Consider the following 21,025-nt stretch of genomic DNA (forward strand, 5'->3'; position numbering starts at 1 on the left):
GGCCAGGCCGGGGAAGGCAGGGCTCGCCGACGCACTGCGTGCAGACAGTGCAGGTGGAGAACAGAAGGCCTAAGGGGACACAGCAATGGAGCCTGCAGTGGGGGTCTCCCCAGGCCCAGCCTTCTGGGGCCTCTGCTCTTCCCACTACCAGCCCCTGGTTTCCTGGACACTTGGGAAGTCACGCAACCAGCCAGACAGTAGAAAAAATACCTTTTTATTAATTATCCTGAATAATCCATTCATTTAATGCAGGGTGTGTGTCAGAGATTAGGTGCTGGCACATGGATGAGGGGACACGTGCAGGAGGGACGGCGGCAAAGGGGGATGGTCCTCCACTTCCCACGAACTCGCAACAGCAGCGTGAACACACAGAACCGCGGGCAAGAGAGTCCTTCCTCGGGAGTCTCCTCTCATCCCATTCTGCCAGGAGGAGTCCCGGGGTGGTCCCTAGAGGTGCCAAGGCATCTGGAAGTTCTGGGCCGGGAGTGGGGTGCAGTGTGTGGCCTCAAAGTTATGTAGGTGTTTCCGAGCCTGGTGAAGAAGGGATGGGGCAGTGGGGTGCAGAGCCGTGTAGGGCGCAGCAGCTGCCAGACCCTCCCCCCACTTCCACCCTCCTCTGCACCTAGCACCCACCCCAGAAAAGCAGCCGCTCTCAATACTTACGAGGGACCCCCCCATCCCCAAGTCCTGTCTGGGACCCCTGGCCAATCAGACCCCCTTCCCTACTTCCCCCTCCTGAGCTCACCAGAAACAAAGCCAGCTGTCGCCGTCCATCTGCACTCATGTCCTCCCCTGTGGAGAGGGACACTCAAACACAGGCCATGCCCCTGGGTATTCGTCCCCTTCCCAGGCTCCTCCGCACCCTCTCCTACCCCAGGAGCCCCTTACCCACGCTCCAGGGGAAATCAGGCCCGTGTTCTGCCTGGTAGGAGCGGAGCACAGACACACACCAGTCCTCTTCCACCTCCCATCGGCTGTATATTGAGGCTGGTCAGGGAGAGAGACGAGGGCCCGTCAGCAACCTGGCCCCGCCAGGCGCCCTCCCCACCCCACAAGGCTTTGACCATCCCCTCGCACCTTCCTCCAGCTGTGAGGAGGCTTCCAGCCACTGCCTCACCACTCGAAGGCCCTCCTCCGCCATCACACGTGGGTACCTGCGGGGGGCGCGCCGGGCAGGGGGTCAAGAGCCGTGCTGCTTCCCTCCCGAGGCTGGTGTCAGTACACCCGCGTGTACCCTCCCCCCACACCTGCCCTCCTCCTGCTCTCACCGATACTGCAGGAGCTTCAGCAGGAGGTCATTGCCTCGGTTGGACATGATGTCCTCAGGAACCCTGGAGGTGAAAAGAATTACCCCGGAGGGGCCGGAAGTTGCGGGGGAAGGATCTGGATGCCTGGGTTTCTGGTGGGCAGAGGTGGGAGGGGCAACTCCAGAGCCAGCTCCGGGATCTGGGGAGCACTCACGTGGTGGTGATGATCTCATCCTTGGTTCTCCGGATCAGTAGCACAGGGCCCTGGTACCTTCGGAGAACACAGCAGTGAGGACGGGGAGCTCAGAGGGAGACAGGCGACAACTGGCCCTTTCCCACCCCTGCACTGGCAGCCCTTCAGCCATAAGGGACAGTCAGAGCATTTAAGAATGGGCAAGGGGTCTGGCGTGTGGCGTAATGGGTTAAGGTACCACCTGCTGTGCTGGCATCCCATGATTTGAGCCCCGGCTGCCCCACTTCCTGTCCAGCTCTCTGCTTATGGTCTGGGAAAACAGCAGAAGATGTCCCAGGTCCTGGAGCCCCTGCGCCCACATGGGAGACCTGGAAGACGCTCCTGGTTCCTGGCTTCTGCCTGCCACAGCCCCAGCCATTGCAGCCTTTTGGGGAGTGAATCAGTAGTTGGAAAATCTCTCTATCCCCCTCACCCCCCATCCCTGCCTTTCAAATAAAAAAATCTTTTTTAAAAAATGGGCAGAGATCAAAGTCTGGCTCTTGGGATGCCCCAGTTGTGCTAGGCATTAACCCTTTGGTCTTCCAATCATGAGACCGTCCAGGGACTCGGGGGACACAGGAAGGGCTAGGCCAGCTGCGGCGGTGGCAGGGTCACTCAGTGGGCAGTGGCCACTTGCCAGCCTGTTCTCTATTACTGATCTCAGCCTCGGGAGCCCGGGAAGCTGTAGGGTATCAAGTGCTGACGCTGGCCTGCCCTCACCTGCACAGCTGCTCCGCGTTGTTTAAATTGAGGTGCTGCCTCACAGTCCTGGTCACCAGGCCCCCTGGAGTGGGTTGTAAAGGTGAAGGGGAGCAGAGACAGGGCCCCGGCCCAAGATAAAGGTCCCCACCCTTCGTGGAGGGAGGAAGCTGAAGCCCAGGGAGTCCTTTCTGCTCTCAGCAACAGGGCCCTCTTGTCCGCCCATGGAGAAGGGAACCACGTCTGCCCAGGACAGCACCCTGGGGCCCACCCTTCCCGGAGCGTGGGGTGGGGGCCAGGCCTGGGAGCTGCACTCACGCCAGCTGTCCGGCATGACTTTCAAGGCCAGGGGCACGAGGTCATCAAAGGACGCGTCCAGGACCACGGCACTGATGTCTGGGTAGGACATGGCTGCCCACGTGGCTGCGACCAGGACAGGGAGGAAGGATGAAGGCTGAGAGGGGCCCTTGCCCACCACTCCCACGGACCCCAGACTGACCCCGACCCTCCTACTACGTCATCTCCTGGTTTCTCCTTAACCCCTACTTCCCCTGGCCAGGGTACTGTCTGGAGAGGATGGAGAGAGAATCTCAGAGTGTGTGGAAGACAACGGGCAGAGGAGGCACTCATTTGCCCTGATCTCCACCCCGCAGGTCCTGGTCTGCTACTCCTAAGGATCAGGCACGAGGGGGAGGAAAGGCACAGTGCACATAAACAGGATGCCTCCTCGCAGCCCGCCCAGGGATTCTACTTCCTCCCTCTCCCTTGTGCCTCCACCCCACTGGGAGCCACCAGTGATGAGGGAGGGGGAGACGGGGCACGAATGTGTGTCCGCGAAGGGTGGGAGGGTGGCTGGTACCAGTGAAGCCTCCGATGGACCAGGCGTAGACGATGATGTCCTGGGGCTGGAAACCCAGGCGGTGGATGGCAAATTGGATGACCACATCCATGGCGTTGGCCTCGTTCTGTGGGAACGGCACCCCCTGCAGGGAGAAGGGCAAAAGCAGGGGTGGGTCAGAGTCCACGCCAAAAGAGCCCCCTCACCAGCCACCTGCACCTCGCTCCCTCCAGCACGGACCTCTCTGTGGCTACCCACAATACACAGAGATGGTGGAGAAAATGGTGCTGGGAGGGGCTGGCCTCTCCAGACGTTGACAGCGAGATGGACCCCTCCTCTCCATCAGCACCCCACCCCACCTGGGGTGAGGGGGCGTGGCTCCCAATGGTGCCTTCACAGCCTCTGGGGCCCCAGTACAAGGAGACACAGCCTTTCTTCCCTTCCGTGGCTGACCGGGGGAGACAGCCCAGGAAACGGGATTCTGGAGAGGGGCTCACCGTGCTTCCAGCAAAGCCTGGATGATTCCAGCCCAGGACTGAGTAGCCAGCTGTAATAGAGGAGGAGGAGGAGGGGGACTGAGGGTCCATGGCCCACCCAGCTCTCCCCAGCCGTGGCAGGAGAAAGAGCACGAGGACCCCTTTTCCCTCAGCTCAGAGCCAGGCAACTCCTGGCTTTCCCAGAATCCTCCCAGAATTTCCCAGAATGCCTCCAACAGTTGGATGCGAGGGGATGGGTGATCATGCACTGGTGTGTGTGCGTGGTGGAACTGAACAAGGAGCACAGGACAGCTAGGGACACTGCCTTGGGAAGGAATGTTGGCTTATCAGAGCCACTTCCCAGAAGTGGACTTTTCTCCACAGGTGACGGACTCAAACCTCACCCAGAGCATGTGCAGGTGAGGCCCGAGGAGGTCCTATCAGTGTGGCAGGTGGGGACATTCCATTCCCAGGGACAGAGGTTAGAGGGCTGAGCCCACGGGCCTACCTTCCAGGGGTGTAGAGACGCAGCCCACCTCGTAGAAGCCTGCGTTTCCCTCACAGCAGATCACCTGGAAGGGGTGGAAAGGAAGGGGTAGGAGGAACTGAGCCCTGCCCCCCAGGGAGGGAGGGGGTGGGGGTGGGGTCTGCCAAGGGCTTTGCAGGGCAGGGGCAAGGGCAGCTTCCTCTCTAAGGGGAAGAGACCTTTCTCATCCCAGAGGGTCCAGAAGAGAGAGGCCAACGGGGCCCTGCAGGAGACGGCTGGCTGTTGCACAGTGCCCCTCCTCCTTGGAACCCCTCAGTGGCTATCTCTTGGGAGGGGGATTCCGGGTATGTTTTCCTGTGAGTTTCTGTCGTGTGATGTGCTAATGGCCTTCTCCCTCTTGGGGCTCCGGTCTTATGGTCAGATAAACCCCAGTTCCATGATGGCCCAGGCTGCAGCTCAGACCGTGGGACTTGCAGGCACTCTCACAGCAGACGGGCGGAGCTGGGACTGGACCCAGCTTCCCACACTCCTGGCTTCCTGCTCTCTCCAGGCAGACTCTGGGTTCCAATAGCAGCTCTGCCACTTGCTGTGTGGTTTGGGAAAGTTGTTCTGTGCCTCAGTTTCATCATCTGTAAGATGGGCTAATAGAAAAATTCCTCTCACAGGATTACTGTGAGGATGCCTTGCACACAGCAAGTGCTGTCTCAGTGGTGACTATTAGGGTTTTTTTGATCCCTGAATGTCACCTTCTACTTCTTCATCTCTTTCCCTATCACAGAGCTAATTCTACACCCAGGAGGTCTTTAGGGTGACGCTAGCAGGTGGCGTTGTCCCCAGGTGTGGGTGCACAGGGCCAGGGTCCCCAGAACCTCTATACCCCCCCCAGACTCCGCCTCTGGGCTCCCTCTCACCAGCTTCTGTCCTTGGGGCTCCTCTGTTCCCCGCCGGTCCACAAACATGGTATCAATCTCGTTGCCGTCACAGGCCAGCAGCTTTGCCCGGCGCCCGTTACACTGAGTAGGGGAGGGGGAGATGGAATGGCCAGGCTGTGAAGGGCAGGAGACCACCTCCCCGAGGGAGGCAGGGCCGGCAGGGGTTCCGAGCGGGGCTGGGGGGGTGGGGATGGGCTCACCTCTTCCACCAGCCGGGCCTGGCCCTGCAGCAGCACAGGCATGAGGGCTTTCTGGAGCAGGTACACAGAACCTGGATACAGCATCCGGCGCCCCAGGGTATGAGCCACCAGGTAGCTGTGGGGAACACGGGTTAATGGACCCCAACCCCAGAGGGGGCTGGGGACCATCTCAGCCTTAGCACTCATAGACTCTGCAGCCTGCCTCGTACCTGATCCTCACAGCTTCACTTTCCTCTCAGAGCTTAATAACAATAATAATAATGGCTGGTGATGCGGCTCAATAGGCTAATCCTCCACCTGGGTGCTGGCACACCGGGTTCTAGTCCTGGTTGGGGTGCTGGATTCTGTCCTGGTTGGGGCACTGGTTCTGTCCCGGTTGCTCCTCTTCCAGGCCAGCTCTCTGCTGTGGCCCTGGAGTGCAGTGGAGGATGGGCCAGGTCCTTGGGCCCTGCACCCCACGGGACAGCAGGAAGAAGCACCTGGCTCCGTGCAGTGCACCGGCCGCAGCGGCCATTTGTGGGGTGAACCAACGGAAGGAGGACCTTTCTCTCTGTCTCTCTCTCTCACTGTCTAACTCTGCCTGTCAAAAATAATAATAATAATAATACATGTAGCAGGCTGGGGTTTTCAAACTTCGTACTGCAACCTGTGTAAGATACACATTTACAGATGCTCCCCAGCGTATGATAGCTGAAGCTGAAAGTATCCTAAGTCGAAAAGGCATCTAGTACACCTGACGTGGGGGGCATCACGGCGCAGCAACATGGCGATTTCCTGGCGGTGGTGGGGTTCTGTGGGGGCTGCAGCCGCTGCCCCTGCCCGGCATCACGAGCGAGCACTACGGCGTACTGTCAGCCCGGGGAGTCACACTCAAAATACAAAGCATGCTTCCTACTGAACACCTATCCGTTTCACACCATCATAAAGTGGGGAAGCACCCTGGGTCGGGGACCATCGGTAATGCAATTCTGGGAGCTTTACGACGCCATCCTTTCCATAGTCAGTGCATAGAAGCAAAGTTATTATCAAGTATGATTCTCTTAATGTATAAACACAACTTATTAAGAGTCCCCAAGTAAATAATACTTTAAAATATGACGGCTGTAATTCACTATGGTGATTTCAGGGTTCACTAACCAGTTGAGCCCCGTACTTTGAAAGGCGCCAAACTAGGCCACGCTCTGCTGGGGCCGGGGACCTGGCGGCTTCACTCGCTGTGATGCGCCACCCAGGAGCTGCCCGGGGCATGCACAGCACGATGTGCTCGGCTAGACAGAACACCTGGCAAGTGGTGTTCTTGGAAAAGACGATCAAGTACTTCCGGTTCAGCCTCAAGTAGGATTCCCAGCGCACCCACTGTTCGCACGGCCCCCTGCGAGCCTGGAACCCGCCTCTGGACCAGCGCCTGCTCTGCTGTGAGATATGGGGGGTTCCCGGTAGTGCTTCTGACGTCATCAGCACCCACAACTGCGATTTGGTCAGGCTTTACCGTGGGGCAACGTGGGAGCTCTATTTAATCTCCTCAACAACCCTATTCATAGATGGAGAAACTGAGGCACGGAAGGGCCCGGGGGACGACGGAGGGGCAGAGGGGACACCGTGGAGGCATGGCTGTCCCCTAAAGCCTGCCTCAGCTGCGGCTGTGTCTCCCCCACCCCCGACCGCTCCCTCCGCCTCACTGACGGAGCTTCCGCGTCGGCGGATGCTTGTGCCCATCCCAACTCCATGCATGCGTGACCCGCGAGACTAGGGGCCTCTCCGAGCCAGGTCCCATCGATGACAGCTCATTCACAACAAGTGCCTTGAGTCCAGGAGCCCCGTGGGCCCCGGCGCGCCTCTCCCCCAGCCGTTTCCCACCTGGTGATCTGACAAGGCAGCTTCTTCACCCGGTTGAGAAGGGTGTCGGCTGCCCCCCGGTGCAGGGGCTCTGGGCGCAGCAGGGCCACGCCCCGGCGGGAAGGGCCCCCTCGAGACTCCTTCCTGAAGAAGGGGGAGAGGCAGGGAGGTCGGGTTAGGGGCGGCCAGCTGGGTGCCGGGGCTCCAGGGGATGTGGGGCTGGAAGGCAGGTACCGGACCCAGGAGCGGGACAGGGACTCTCCGGGACACTTGCAAAGGGAGCATGGGCCAAAGGAAGGGGCCTCACCGGCTGCTGGGTTCTTCCCAGTGGAAGTCAACTGGCCAGCTCCTGAAGTCAAAGTTGTAGTTGGCGAGCTGCCTCTGTGGCGGGCGGGAGACAAAGGGAGGAAACGGGGAACTGAGAGCTAGGCCCTCCCAGCGGCCCCCAGCACCACTCTCACCCAGGGGCCCGGGGAGCCCAAGCACAGGTCAACACCCTTCTGGTTCTCAGGTGGGAGCTTTTAACATCGGCTGGGCGGGGCGGGGCGGGGCGGGGCGGGACAGGACGCCCCGGCAGGTCTGAGGACTGGGCTGCTGCCCTCCTGTACCGGGGACCCAGCGCTCCTCCGGGAAGCCCGAGACTGTGCGTAGGCATTCGACACAGTGGCTAAGATGCTGCCTGGACATCTGCAGCTTACATCGGAGCGCTTCCCCGACTTCCCACCCGGCTGCTTGCCAGTGTGCACCGGGGGAGGCAGCAGTCCTCGGGCCCCTGCCAGCCACCCATGTGGGAGGCCTGCGTGGAGCTCCTGGCTCCTGGCTTCAGCTTGGCCCAGCTTTAGCTGTTGCAGGCATTTGGGGAGTGAACCAGCAATTAGATCTCTCTGTTTCTCCTTCTGTGCCTTTTAAGTCAAATGAAAATAAATAAATAAAAATTATTTTTAACCTTGTTTTAAAAAAGACATAATACTAAGCATGGCACAGCTCAGTATATGTGTATGTGTGTGGCTGTAAAAGCTTGCATGTTTTTTTAAAAAATATTTATTTATGAGGCCAGCGTTGTGGCATAGTAGGCTAAGCTTCTGCCTGCAGCGCTGGCATCCCACATGGGCACTGGTTCGTGTCCTGGCTGCTTCTCTTCCAATCCAGCTCTCTGCTCATGGCCTGGGAAAACAGTGGAAGATGGCCCAAGTATTTGGGCCCCTGTATCTGTATGGAAGACCCAGAAGAAGCTCCTAGCTCCTGGCTTCAGATTGGCCTGGCCCCAGCCAATGTGGCCATTTGGGGAGTGAACCAGCAGATGGGAGATCTCTCTCTCTCTCTCTGTGTAATTCAATCTCTTAAATAGATAAATCTTTTATATATATATATATATATATATATATAGAGAGAGAGAGAGAGAGAGAGAGAGAGAGAGAGAGAAAGAGTTACAGAGAGAGAAGGAGAGGCAGAAAGATATCTCCCATCTGCTGGTTAACTCCTCAAAAGGCCATGATGGCCAGGGCTGAGCCAGGGTGAAGCCAGGAGTCTGGAATTCCATCTGGGTCTCCCATATGGGTGGCAGGGGCCCAAGCACTTGGGCCATCTTCCGCTGCTTTCCCAGGCATGTTATCAGGGAGTTGGATCACAGGTGGCGTGTACAAACTGGCACTCATATGGGATGCCGGTGTTGCAGGTGGCCACTTAATATACTGTGCCAAATGCCAGCCCCAGTAAAAATATTAAAAACAAACAAACAAACAAACCTAGGAGGGGTGGCTGGAGGTGCTTCTGAGCCCCTCAAGGGAGGGGCCACGCCCCCTTCCCTACCCATGTCTTTTATACTGTGCAGCCTTGGAGGTCAGAAATGCCCCAGCAGATCCAACTGCCAGTCCTGAGGTTGAGTGACAGGGGGACAGTCACAGCCTCAGTGGCCTTCTTTCCGGCTTGGGGGGGGGGGGTGTCTCCTCGTGATTGAATCTCCCTCCATCCTCACTGCCACCTCCCTGCCCTCAACTCCTGCAGCCATGGGCCAGTGCTGCGGGCTCAGCCACCCTTCTGTGTCTCTGGTCACCCCACTGAGTCGGTGCACAGGGGCTGCGTCCTCACGCTCTGCCGGATCCCTCCCGCCTCGCCTCCCCAGCCCGCCAGTGCCACCTGGCACTCTATTTTGATGCCGATTTTTTATTTTCTGCTAAAAAAATTTTTTTTTGACATTAAAAAAAATAACTAAGAAGAAGCAATAGAAAAATGCACAAAAACATAAATAAGCAAACAAAAACAAAACGAGGAAAAGTGGATTTCAGACAGGCTTCCGCTCAGACTCAGCCGCCTCCGTGCTCTGTGACAGCCGCTCTGCCTCAGCTTCCTCAGACGCACAATGAGGGTAATAACGCCCCCCCCCACCCCCCTGCGGCTGGACAGGGTGTGTGTGATGCCTGACAGCAGTGTAGCACACGTCTCTCCCCGGTTCCATAAACCGTGCCGTGCGGCACCCAGTCATGCGATGACAGACCCAGGTGTTTGATCCCGGAAACCCCCTCTCACAACAGGAAGAAGTTTATGGGGCCCCCAAGCCCCTATTCAAAGATAATCACACTCCAGCTCCGGCAGGCCTGGCACAGCTCCAAGGACGCTGTGCCCTGGCTCTCTCCCTCCTGGCACCACGTGGTGTTCCCGGGCCCAGGAGTGGACACACCTGTCCATCTCGTTCCATCCCCACGCAAAGCCGGCGTGGTGTTCGATGCATCCAGTGAGAGGGAACGTTCACAGGACGGAGCTGCCATAGGAAACCCTGGTAGAAAACTGCCTTCTAGGAAATGCTGCAGTGCTTGGACACTGAGACGGCCTGCAGTGCGGGGGCTGGGGGGATTTTTCTAGCATATTCCATCGGAAGTGGTAGGGAGGAAAAATGCCTTGCGTGGACAGTTCACTGATGGAGGGGAAAAGGGATACAACAATGTGTCAACAATGTGTGGGGGCGGCACAGCCTCACCTCCTTGTCCTGGCACACACCCGGGCCGGGTACCGGGGTGGGGGGAGCGGCTGAGGCAGCTGCTAGCGAGACACAGTCTGGCACCTTTCTAAAACCTCTCACCTTGTTTTCTGCAGACTGATTCCGATGTGTGGCTTCCAAGATGGTGATGAACTGTCGATACTGGGGGTTGGTCCAGCGGCCAATGCCTGGCACACAGAGAGGAGGAAACAGGGTTAAAAGACAAAAATCAAAAACAAAACAAAACAAATAAACAAAAAACCCAGGAAGCCAGATGCCTAGGCTTTAGGGGAATAACTTTTTTTTTAAAAGATTTATTTATTGGGGCAAGCATTGTAGTGTAGCAGGTAAAGCCACCATCTGCAGTGCTGGCATCCCATATGGGCGCCAGTTTGAGTCCCAGCTCCTCCACTTCTGATCCATCTCCCTGCTGATGGCCTGGGAAAGCAGCAGAGGATGGCCCAAGTGCTTGGGCCCCTGCATTGACATGGGAGAACTGGAAGAAGCTCCCGGCTCCTGGCTTTGGAACTGCTCAGTTCCACCTGTTGAGAACATTTGGCAAGCGAACCAGTGGATGGAAGACTTTTTTCTCTCTCTCTCTGTAACTACCTCTCCTAAATAAATAAATAGGTTTATTTATTTGAAAGGCAGAGTTATAGAGAGAGGGAGAGAGAGACAGAGATCTTCCATCCTCTGGTTCACTCCCCAAATGGCCACAGTGGCTGGGGCTGGGCCAGGCTGAAGCCAGGAGCCAGGAGCTTCTTCCGGGTCTCCCACGTGGATGCAGGGGTCCAAGCGCTTGGGCCATCTTCTACTGCTTTCCCAGGCCATCAGCAGGGAGCTGGGTCAGAAGAGGAGCAGGTGGGACACTAACTGGAGCCAATATGGGATGCTGGCATTGCAGGCGGAGGCTTAGCCCACTACTCTACAATGCCGGCCCCCAGGGGAAGAATTTGAAATGGGCAAAGAGCAGGTCCTGGTAGGAAAAGTGAGAGAAGCAGGCAGCGAGGGCCAGGAATGTGAGGGCATCGGCCTGTGTCGCTTCTTTCCTCCAGGTCCGGCTCTGACTTCGGTTCTTTCCCTCCCTGGCTCCTTCCACTTGCTGCCTCACACATAATCAAGATTCTGCCTCGCCCGAGGGCTGGCGTTCTCAGTGTGACAGCACCGTCGCTGGCCCTACTGCTCGTCCCTCCCGCCAGTGAGGGATGCTCTTCTTCCTCTGATCCTGCACCCAGCCCTGCCGCCCGCCAAGTCCTGGCCTGCTCCTGGCCTGCCTCCTTCCCTCTCTGAAACACGGGCTCCCTCCCTGCTGACTCCTGCTCCCCATTGCTCACCCCTAGGCAGGGCCCCGCTCCCCCTTCACTGCTAAGGAGTCTCGTCCTAACTTCTCTCCTCTCTGACCCGGCAGGTGTCATTGCCAGGCACCTTCCCACCCATGGGAGACTCAGCAGGAGAAAGAGGCACGTGGCCTGCGGCACTCAGAGAGCTGGTGTTCTGCTGTGTATGTGTGTGTGTGAGTGTGAGTGTGAGTGTGTGTGTGGAGGGGGGAAAATGGGTGTTGGGGGAGCTGGGAAAAGATAATAAACAAGCAAAGGAGAAAATGTCACAGTGGCATAAGAGCTACAAGGAAAATAAATGCAGAATGCACTCGAATTCTACAACGATGTGCTAAGGAGAGAATGAAGCAAGCTGCAGGGATGTGTATGGGGCCGTGGCACAGCAGGTTAAAGCCACTACCTGTGTCACCAGCATCCCATGTTCAAGTCCTGGCTGCTCCACTTTCAACCCAGATCCCTGTTAATAGGCCTGGGAAAGCAGTGGATGATGGCCCGAGTACTTCAGCCCCTGCCACCCATGTGGGAGACCCAGATGGAGTTCCAGGCTCCTGGCGTTGGTCTGGCCCAGCCCTGGCTGTTGCAACTATTTGGGGAGTGATCCAGCAGATGAAGATCTCTCTCTCTCTTTTCTCTTATCCCCTCTCTGTAATTCTTTCAAATAAAGAAATAAATATATTAAAAAAAAAAGATGCACAGAACACTACAAATAGATTCTTACCATATTTCATAGATTCTAAAATGCATATTTTTAACATGTGAAAGCTCAGGAATTTGTAATATTCATTTTACAATTGATAGCAACTTAGATTTCTTGAAATGAGGTAGATAGTTCATAATGGATGGATTCTCCCTTATACATGAAAGCTAAAATAAAAAAATTTAAAAACCAAATTTCTGTGTGTATCAGTTTTGCTGGAAGTACAGTGTTTTGTCGAACTTTGAAATCTTTGTCAAACTGTTAAGAATTACATGCTATTGGGAGACCAGGAGGAAGCACCTGGCTCCTGGCTTCGGATTGGCGCAGCGCTCTAGCTGTAGTGGCCATTTGGGGGGTGAACCAACAGAAGGAAGACCTTTCTGTCTCTCTCTCTCACTGTCTAACTCTGCCTGTCAAAAAAAAATTACATGCTATTACAGTTTTAGTGATTTTGTGAGTATTTTTACATTTATATGAGTGAAGTCGAACATCTTTTCATTGATCGTTATTTAAAGTCCTCTCCTATTTTCCTGCTCTTTCACTTTTTATTTGTTGAAATCTTTCTTTCTTTCTTTCTTTCTTTCTTTCTTTCTTTTCTTTCTTTCTTTCTTTCTTTCTTTCGACAGGAAAATCTTTATTTAGTGGAGCTTTGAGCCTTTGACTATATTTAAATGTTCTCTCAAAAATTTAGGAAAAAAAAAGGCCAGGAAAAAAGCCAGACCACATGACAATGGTTACTCTTGGGAAACAGGAACATGGGACGGGGAGGAGCCCTAGAAAGTGTGTATATGTTGTTAATTGTGTGTGTACTGATCAATGGTTTTCTTTTTTAAGGTTTATTTTATTGATTTTAAAGGCATAGTTATAGAGAGAGGTAGAGACAGAGAGACAGAGGTCTTTCATCTGCTGGTTCACTCCCTAAACGGCTGCAATGACCAGGGCTGGGCCAGGCCAAAGCCAGGAGCCAGGAGCTTCTTCAGGGTCTCCCACGTGGGTGCAGGGGCCCAAGCACTTGGGCCATCTTCTACTGCTTTCCCAGGCCACAGCAGAGAGCTGGATTGGAAGAGGAGCAGCCGGGATCTGAACCAGCACTCACATCGGATGCCAGTGCTGCAGGCAGGGGCTTTAACCTGCTGTACCACAGCACCAGCCCCAATCAACGATTTTCAAAAAGCTTTATCAACTGAGGGAAGTACTGATTGGCTTCAGAAATGGAGAAAAGCCAGACACACTCAGGCAAGTGGTCCTTGTAAACAGCAAACGAGCACAGCGATCCAACAGGAATGCCGGAGCTATCTCAATTTTATTGACGAAAACTATTCTGAGACAAGGATTTTAGTTCTTTTTTCATATTTGTTTTCTGGCCTCTTCTGTGTTTTAATTAAAAATAAAAATAAATTAGGTGGCATGTACCAATGCCATCTCACTAGTCCAAGTGATCAATTTCAGTTCACAATTGATCACACTGATAGGTCTAAGAGTCATAGGGATCACACAAACAAGACTAGTGTCTGCTAATACTAACGGATAGAATCAAAAAGGGAGAGAACGATCCAACATGGGAAGCAGGATACACAGCAGACTCATAGAATGGCAGACGTCCTAAACAGCACTCTGGCCTCAGAATCAGCCCTTAAGGCATTCGGATCTGGCTGAAGAGCCCATGAGAGTATTGTAGGCATGGAAAGCCAAGACATTCTGGGGAAAAAAAAAAAAAAAGACCTAAATGAAAGATCTCTGTGAATGAGATCCCAGTGGAAAGAATGGGGCCATCAAAGAAGGAGGTACCTTTCTCTGAAGGGAGGAGAGAACTTCCACTTTGACTATGACCCTGTCGGAATAAGATCGAAGTCGGCGAACCCTAAAGGTTTCCATAGCCTTGGCAACTCATGACTAGAGCCTAGGGAGATTACTGACACCATAAACAAGAGTATCAAATTGTTAAGTCAACAACAGAAGTCACTGTGTACTTACTTCTCATGTGGGATCTGTCCTTAATGTGTTGTTCAATGTGAAGTAATGCTATAACTAATACTGAAACAGTATTTTACACTTTGTGTTGCTGTGTGGGTGCAAACTGATGAAATCTTTACTTAATATATACTAAATCGATCTTCTGTATATAAAGATAATTGAAAATGAATCTTGATGTGAATGGAATGGGAGAGGGAGCAGGAGATGGGAGGGGTGCGAGTGGGAGGGAAATTATGGGGGGGGGGAGCCATTGTAATCCATAAACTGTGCTTTGGAAATTTATATTTACTAAGTAAAAGTTAAAAACAAATAAAAATAAATTAAGACAAAACTGAGTAGCAGGAGATGCTGTTACACAGGGTGGTCCAGGAGGACCTCCCGCTGAGGAGGGAGCCCAGCTGCAGAGACCAGCAGAGAACATCTCAGGCATGAGACCCTCACCTGGGGGCTGGTGCTGTGGTGCAGCAGGTTAAGCCCTGGCCTACAGTGCCAGCAACCTATATGGATGCCAGTTCAACTGGTTGCCCCACTTCCGATCCAGCTCCCTGCTAATGTCCCTGGGAAAGCAGTGGAAGATGGCCCAAGTCCTTGGGCCCCCTGCACCCACGTGGGAGACCTGGAAGAAGCTCTTGGCTCTGGATCAGGGCAGTTTCGGCCATCGCAGCCATTTGGGAAAGTGACCAGTGGATGGAAAACTTCTCTTTGTCTCTATCGCTCTCTGTAACTGTCTTTCAAATAAATAAATAAATCTTAAAAAAAAAAAAAAAAGACCCTCACCTGACTGGACCCAACTTAGCCCCAGCCTCAGCCACCACTCTCTTCCCTAAGCTGGTTGTCTTCAGATGCACCACTAGGGGCCAATGATTTGCTCTGTCTCTTTATTTTATTAATGGGGACATCCAACATATGTACATAGAACATGCATTCAGTTCTTTCAAGAAAGAGCACCAAGCCACGCCCACCAGGAGTCTCCCTGTCCTGTACCCCTCCCCACCAGGTAACTCAGCTCCTGACTTGTGAAATAACCATGCCCTTGTTTTCTTTAGCGCTTTCCCACATTCACATGCATCCCTTATTGAACTTGATGTCACTGAACACAGACTGCATAATTTACTTGGTGGTTAGCTTCTTCAGCATTCCAATCATGAGACTCATCTGCATGGCTGGGCGTGGCTACAGTTCATTTGCATTGCTGTGTACTGTTCTATGACTTACACCACATAAGGTATTAATCCATCCTAAGATTTGTGGCCACTGGAGCTGTGTCCAGTTTACGATTATTACAGGGGCCAGGGTTGTGGCGTAGTAGGTTAAGCCACCACCTGCTGTGCCGGCATCCCATATCAGCGCTGGTTCGAGTCTCAGCTACTCTTCTTCCAATCCAGCTCTCTGCTGTGGCTGGGAAAGCAGTAGAAGATGGCCCAAGTCCTTGGGCCTCTGCACCCATGTGGGAGTCCCGGAGGAAGCTCCTGGCTCCTGGCTTTGGATCAGAGACCTCTCTCTGCCTCTCTGTAACTCTGCCTTTCAAATAAATAAATAAATCTTTCAAAACAAGGACTATTACAAACAATGTTGTGTGCTGTATTCTTGTAATTCGTACTGTTTATACATGTGCAGGAGTCTCTCCAGAAACTCTGTGTAGAACTGTCGTAGTGTATATGCGTCTTCTAGGTAACAGCAAACGTTTCTATTTTCTTTTTTCATAGCGATGACCCACACCCTTTAGGGGAAAGTTCATACTTTAGACCATTCTCAGCTATTCCCCCTCAAGGTCCACCACCGTATTCATTTGCAGAAGCAGGTATTTAATAGTTACCCGGCGATGTACAGATCTGAGCCTTGGCACCTACCTCGGAGGCAGGCCACGCCTGCCAGGAGCAGCAGCAAGGTCCCGGCATAGTGGGAAAACGGCACCACTTTGGACAAACTCAAGTAACCTGGGAGGGAAGAGGGCCGGTGTAGGGAGCTCTCTCCGGGGTCCTCCGCTGCTTTTCGCAGTGTGGTCCCCACCCGCACCCCACGCCCTCTCTGTGGGACAGCCACTCCCTCTGAGGAAGCAGATGCCTGGGAGAGGAGGGAAGCCAAGCCATCTTCACAGGTTCCCCCTTCCTCTTTAGGGGGTTTGGCTCGAAGCCGACAGCCTGCCCGTATCCTGCCCCAACCACCTCTGAAACCACACTGACCTTTCCTGTACAGGTAGAAGAAGGCGAAGGGAGAGGAGTAATAAGAGATGGACCAGAAGACTGAAGCCTGCAGCAGAGAGACGGGGACAGGCAGTCAATACGCAGGCACGCACGACCACACACACCGCGCCAGCATTTCCAGGCCTGGGCTCTGAGCAAGGTGGGTAACTCAAGGGATGGCAGAAGGAGAATCTATTCTGCACATGCGTTACAGACACAGTGGGTGCTGGGTGCGTGTCGATAGGTAGAGTGTGCTGGGAGCTAACGGGGGCTGGGAAAACAAGGTACAAGTTCTGCCTCCTGCCTTGGATCATCTCTAGTCATAATTCCATCACACTTAAAAAGCCAGGCTCTCTGCAGACTCAGGTTAATCAAGCCCCTTCCATCGGCCTTGCTCCGGACAGCCCCCTGGACTGGTCCCCAGAGAGATGCACACACATCCCCACAGGAACCCTGCCAGAGAGAACAGCTGTCGCTTCAGCCAGAGAGGTTAGTTGCCAGGCAGGACAGGTCACTGGGGACTGCAGGACTCAGCGCCTGCAAAAACATGGTCCCAAGAGTAAACATGTTTTCTTCAAGGCCCAGGCTGCCCCAGGAAAGCGGTTCTACGTACCCAAGGGGAGTGCCAAGCGTGTGTGCTTGATAACATGTCTGTGCGTTGTGTTGGGGAGTCTACAGAGCCAGAGAATCCCCTGCCCCCTGGGGCACTGCCTTTCCCCAGGCTGGGCAGGAGGAAGCTCAAGAGGGCAGCTGGGCCTGCAGAGACGCAGAGTCCCAGATGCCAGGGCAGACGTACCAGCGCCAGGATGCTGTCGGCATGCTTCTCCAGGGCACGGGGCTGATAGTACGTATCCTGTCAAAACAGATGGCCCGCTTAAGGACCCTGCCCATCGGCAGGTCCCTCCTCCTCCCTTCCCGAAGCCCTGATGTGTGTCCTCTGGTTCCAGCCTCCTTAGCTATCCTCCTAGGGGCGCCCCTGGCCCCACAGCCCCACCCTCTACTCGGAGCCTGACTTCCCACCATGAAAGCAGCCACAGGATACCAGACTCAGAAGCAAAAGTGAAAGCATCATTGGATGACTTTTGTGGCTTTTCCACAAGCGGTTTTAGGTGGGTGTGTGCATAGAGGGAGAGAGGGGTTAAAGAAGAAAGACACCATTCAGAGGGAAAGAGTGGCACCAGAAATAAGAGCAGGATGATTAAGAAACAGAATGTGTTTAAGGATTAGCTCGTAGGCATTGGTACACACAAACTGAGACGACCAATAAGAAGAGGAAAGAATATTTAGGGGAACAGCCTACCCCCATCCCCACCCCCCAGTTTTCATGAATGCCATGACCCCGGGGGTCTCCACCCAGGTCTGGGAGAGTGAGGGGAAGGCCCGTGCATGGAGGTGTGATATGTAGAAGTCATTTTGAAATTCAAGGCCAGGGCAAAGGGAAGAAAAAACGGAGCCGTGGGAGGTACCAAGAGGCACCGAGGAAGCCACTGGAAGTTTGACAGCAAAATCCGCCAGCTCCCAGGATCTCTCCAGCACTCAGGACTCAGTTGGGACCGGCAAGAACCATGACACACAGGGTGGGGGGACTCGGAGGGGAAAGAGCAAGGACTGGCCGTGGAATGGAACAGCGGCCCTCAGACAGCGATAAGGAGGAGAAGCGGCCAGTCCACAAGCATAACTTGGATCTAGGACGCACAAAAAGCGCAGACTTTTCAGACAACCGGCTTGACAAGCAGACTCCCCTCAGTTCCAGTAATGGGCGCTTCTAGGGAGCAAAGGCCGTAAAGGGTTTGGACCGTACCATGTTCTTAACCAGGGGGGGCACTCGACTCACCCAGGAGCTGGAAGGGGGGTTAGTGACTGAAGTTGGAGTCTCAGGGGCGCTGGACGGGGCCCTTTCAGAGTCCCTCTCCCGGTAGATTTTGTAGAGCCGGGGGCCTAGGACGCAGCTCAGCAGCTTCGCCATGGCCCCGGCTCGGGCCGCTGCTCTCCCGGCAGCAGGTCCCCCTGCCGGCCCCGCCCTCCTGGCTCGGAGGGGTTGCGTGCCCTTGACGTCAGCACGTATCGGCTCCGCCTCGAGGCGAGTTGAGACATTTTCTGCGCTTCTTAAGAAGGTAGCGCGCAGTTGGACCTACGGGAACGGCAATGGTCAGAAACTAGTTGAAGGCGTTTGGAACGCGGAGAGTTAAAGTTATAACGCGTGGTTGAATCGTCCCCCCCATGCCTTAATGTTGGCAGACTCTCGAGCCACAGTGGAAACGCTGGGTCAGATTAGGAGCAAGAACTGCAAAAAACGTAAGGTATCTGGAAATGCACTTCATGAAAGAAATGCGAGATGGTTTGAGGGAAACTATAAAAAGTTACTGAAAGAGGAAACGAAGGCTTGAATAATTGGAGAGCTGCGCCATGACCATGGAGAGGAAAAGTCAGCATTGTTAAGATGAATGGAATACTTGTTAAATGAAAGCGGCCACTTTTAAGTGTGGACAAATCTCAAAACAGAAAAATAAACCCACACACGAATACACAGAATATGATATCATTGTATGAAATTCAAAATCACGTGAAATTTAATGATAAAGCAAATGGAGAACTAGCAAATTTAGAGTAGTGGTTTCACACTATATAGGAGCTTTGAAATGGGAATACTCTGTTTCTTAATACATGTACAGGCTATTTTTCTTTGTACCTTATACTTACACAATATATAAGCTCTTTTGCTTTTTATTGAAGTAAACGCATATATGGAAAAGCACACCTATCCAATACATCCGTGTAATCAGCACCCACATCAAGAACAGATCGTGGAGGCCGGCACTGTGTGTAGCGGGTAAAGCCGCCACCTGCAGTGCCCGTATCCCATATGAGCGCTGGTTCAAGTCCTGGCTGCTCCACTTCCACTTCCTATCTGGCTCTCTGCTGTGGCCTGGGAAAGCAGTGGAGGATGGCCCAAGTCCTTGGGCCCTTGCACCTGCGTGGGAGACCCGGAGGAAGCTCCTGGCTCCTGGCTTCTGAGCGTATTTGCGAAACTCCGGCTGTTGCAGCTATCTGGAGAGTGAGTCAGTGGATGGAAGACATCTCCCCCTCCCCTCCCACCTCCTCTCCCCCTCCCTCTCCCTCTCCCCCTCCTCCTCCCTCTCCCTTTTCCTCTTTCTTTCCGCCTCTGCCTCTCTAATAAATAAATAAGTAAATAAACCCACTTGCATCCCATATCAGAGTGCCTGGGTTCAAGTCCTGGATCCACTTCCAATCCAATTTTCTGCCAGTGCACATTCTGGGCGACAGTAAATGAGGGCTAGAGTACTCTGGTTTGCGTTCTGGGCTCGTGGCTTCTGCCTGGCCCAGCCCTAGGTGTGTGGGCATTTGGGGAACTCTTGGCCTTTCAAATAAAAATAAATAAACAAACAGACAAGAACAGATCATAGTAACATCTGGAAGGCTCTCCCAGGATTCCTAACCAGTGGCTACCATTACTAACCCCAGACACACACAAGGGCAACCATTATTCATATTTCTCACACCATAGATTGATTTTACCTATTTTTGTACTTTTTACTTCATTAATTTTTAGAGAGTTATTTATTTACTTGAAAGAGTTTCAGAGAGAGGGGAAGAGACAGATCTTCCATCTGTTGGTTCACTCCTCAAGTGGCCACAATGGCCAGGGTTGAACCAGGCTGAAGCCAGGAGCCAGGATTTTCATCCGGGTCTCCCATGTAGGTGCAGGGGCCCAAGCACTTGGGCCATCTTCTGCTGCCTTCCCAGGAGCATTAGCAGGGAGCTGGATCCGAAGCAGAGCAGCCAGGAAGTGAACCAGTGCTATATGGGATTCCGGCGCTGCAGACGGCAGCTTTACCTGCTGTGCCACACACCGGCCCCTATTTCTGTACTTTTTAGTAAGTGAGGTACTACAATACGTATTCCTCACACCTGCCTTCCTTTATTCTGATTAGGTTTGTGACATTCAGCCTTGCTGCCATTGCAGTGTAGTTTGTTCATTCTCACTGCTGTCCTGAGCTTCGTTGTATGAGTATACCTGTTTCTCCACTACACAGTTGAACATCATTTATAGTCTTTGCTATGTATGGAGTAGTTCATCAACATAATTTTAAGATAAATAAATAACTAATGGAAAACTATCAGAACTATAAGAAGAGCTGCCTTAAGAGCCATTCCAGGGGCTGGCACTGTGGTGCAGTGGGTTAACGCCCTGGCCTGAAGTGCTGGCATCCCACTGGGCACTGGTTCAAGACCCGGCTGCTCTACCTCTGATCCAGGTCTCTGCTATGGCCTGGGAAAGCAGTGGAGGATGGCCCAAGTCCTTGGGCCCCTGCATTCGCGTGGGAGACCCAGAGGAGGCTCCTGGCTCCTGGCTTTGGATTGGCACAGCTCCAGCCGTTGCAGCCAATTGGAGAGTGAACCATCGGATGGAAGACCTCTCTCTTTCTCTGCCTCTCCTCTCTCTGTGTAACTCTGACTTTCAAATAAATAAATAAATCTTTGAAAAAAAGAAGAGCCATTCCAAGAGCTGGCATTGTGGCATAGTGGATAAACCTGTCACCTACAATGCTGACACTCACGTCCCGGCTGCTCCACTTCCAATCCAGCTCCCTGCTAGTAGCCTGGGAAAAGCAGCAGATGACCCAAATGTCTGGGCTCCTTCCACCCATGTGGGAGACTCCGGTGAAGCTCCTGGCTTCTGGCTTCATCCTGGCTCAGCCCTGGCCGTAGCAGCCATCTGTGGAGTGAACCAGCGGATGAAGACATGTCTTTCCTTCTGTCTCTGTAACTCTGACTTTCAACATACATTTTTTAAAATCTTTTTTAAATTTTTTTTATTTGACAGGTAGAGTTAGATAGTGAGAGAGTTTTTAAATTTTTATTTACTTATTGTTTTTAAAGATTCATTTATT

General features: G+C 53.5%; 1 protein-coding gene across 1 annotated transcript; it reads right to left on the bottom strand.

Annotated features, from left to right (window-relative positions):
* Positions 1-195: 195 nt before the first annotated feature.
* ABHD16A (abhydrolase domain containing 16A, phospholipase) lies at positions 196-18,128 on the bottom strand. The gene is made up of 20 exons (XM_062185855.1): positions 17,947-18,128; positions 16,909-16,965; positions 16,113-16,179; positions 15,780-15,866; positions 10,024-10,109; positions 7,255-7,328; positions 6,969-7,091; positions 5,112-5,226; positions 4,891-4,992; positions 4,001-4,064; positions 3,514-3,563; positions 3,038-3,161; positions 2,497-2,601; positions 2,200-2,263; positions 1,462-1,518; positions 1,269-1,331; positions 1,078-1,154; positions 889-987; positions 746-792; positions 196-531 (listed from the first exon to the last, which is right to left on the bottom strand). Exons 1-20 carry the CDS (start codon positions 18,076-18,078, stop codon positions 448-450), a joined length of 1,677 nt encoding a protein of 558 aa, XP_062041839.1. The 5' UTR covers positions 18,079-18,128; the 3' UTR covers positions 196-447.
* Between the last annotated feature and the right edge of the window lie 2,897 nt (positions 18,129-21,025).

The sequence above is a fragment of the Lepus europaeus genome, chromosome 3 (genome assembly GCF_033115175.1).
Source record: "Lepus europaeus isolate LE1 chromosome 3, mLepTim1.pri, whole genome shotgun sequence".
Taxonomy (NCBI): domain Eukaryota; kingdom Metazoa; phylum Chordata; class Mammalia; order Lagomorpha; family Leporidae; genus Lepus; species Lepus europaeus.

Coding starts and splice junctions, on each gene's coding strand:
- ABHD16A (XM_062185855.1), bottom strand. CDS start 18,078: ATGGCGAAGCTGCTGAGCTGCGTCCTAGGCCCCCGGCTCTACAAAATC. Junction 2,264..2,496: donor AGTCATGCCGGACAGCTGGC/GTGAGTGCAGCT, acceptor AACCCACTCCAG/GGGGCCTGGTGACCAGGACT. Junction 793..888: donor TGATTTCCCCTGGAGCGTGG/GTAAGGGGCTCC, acceptor CCCTCTCCACAG/GGGAGGACATGAGTGCAGAT.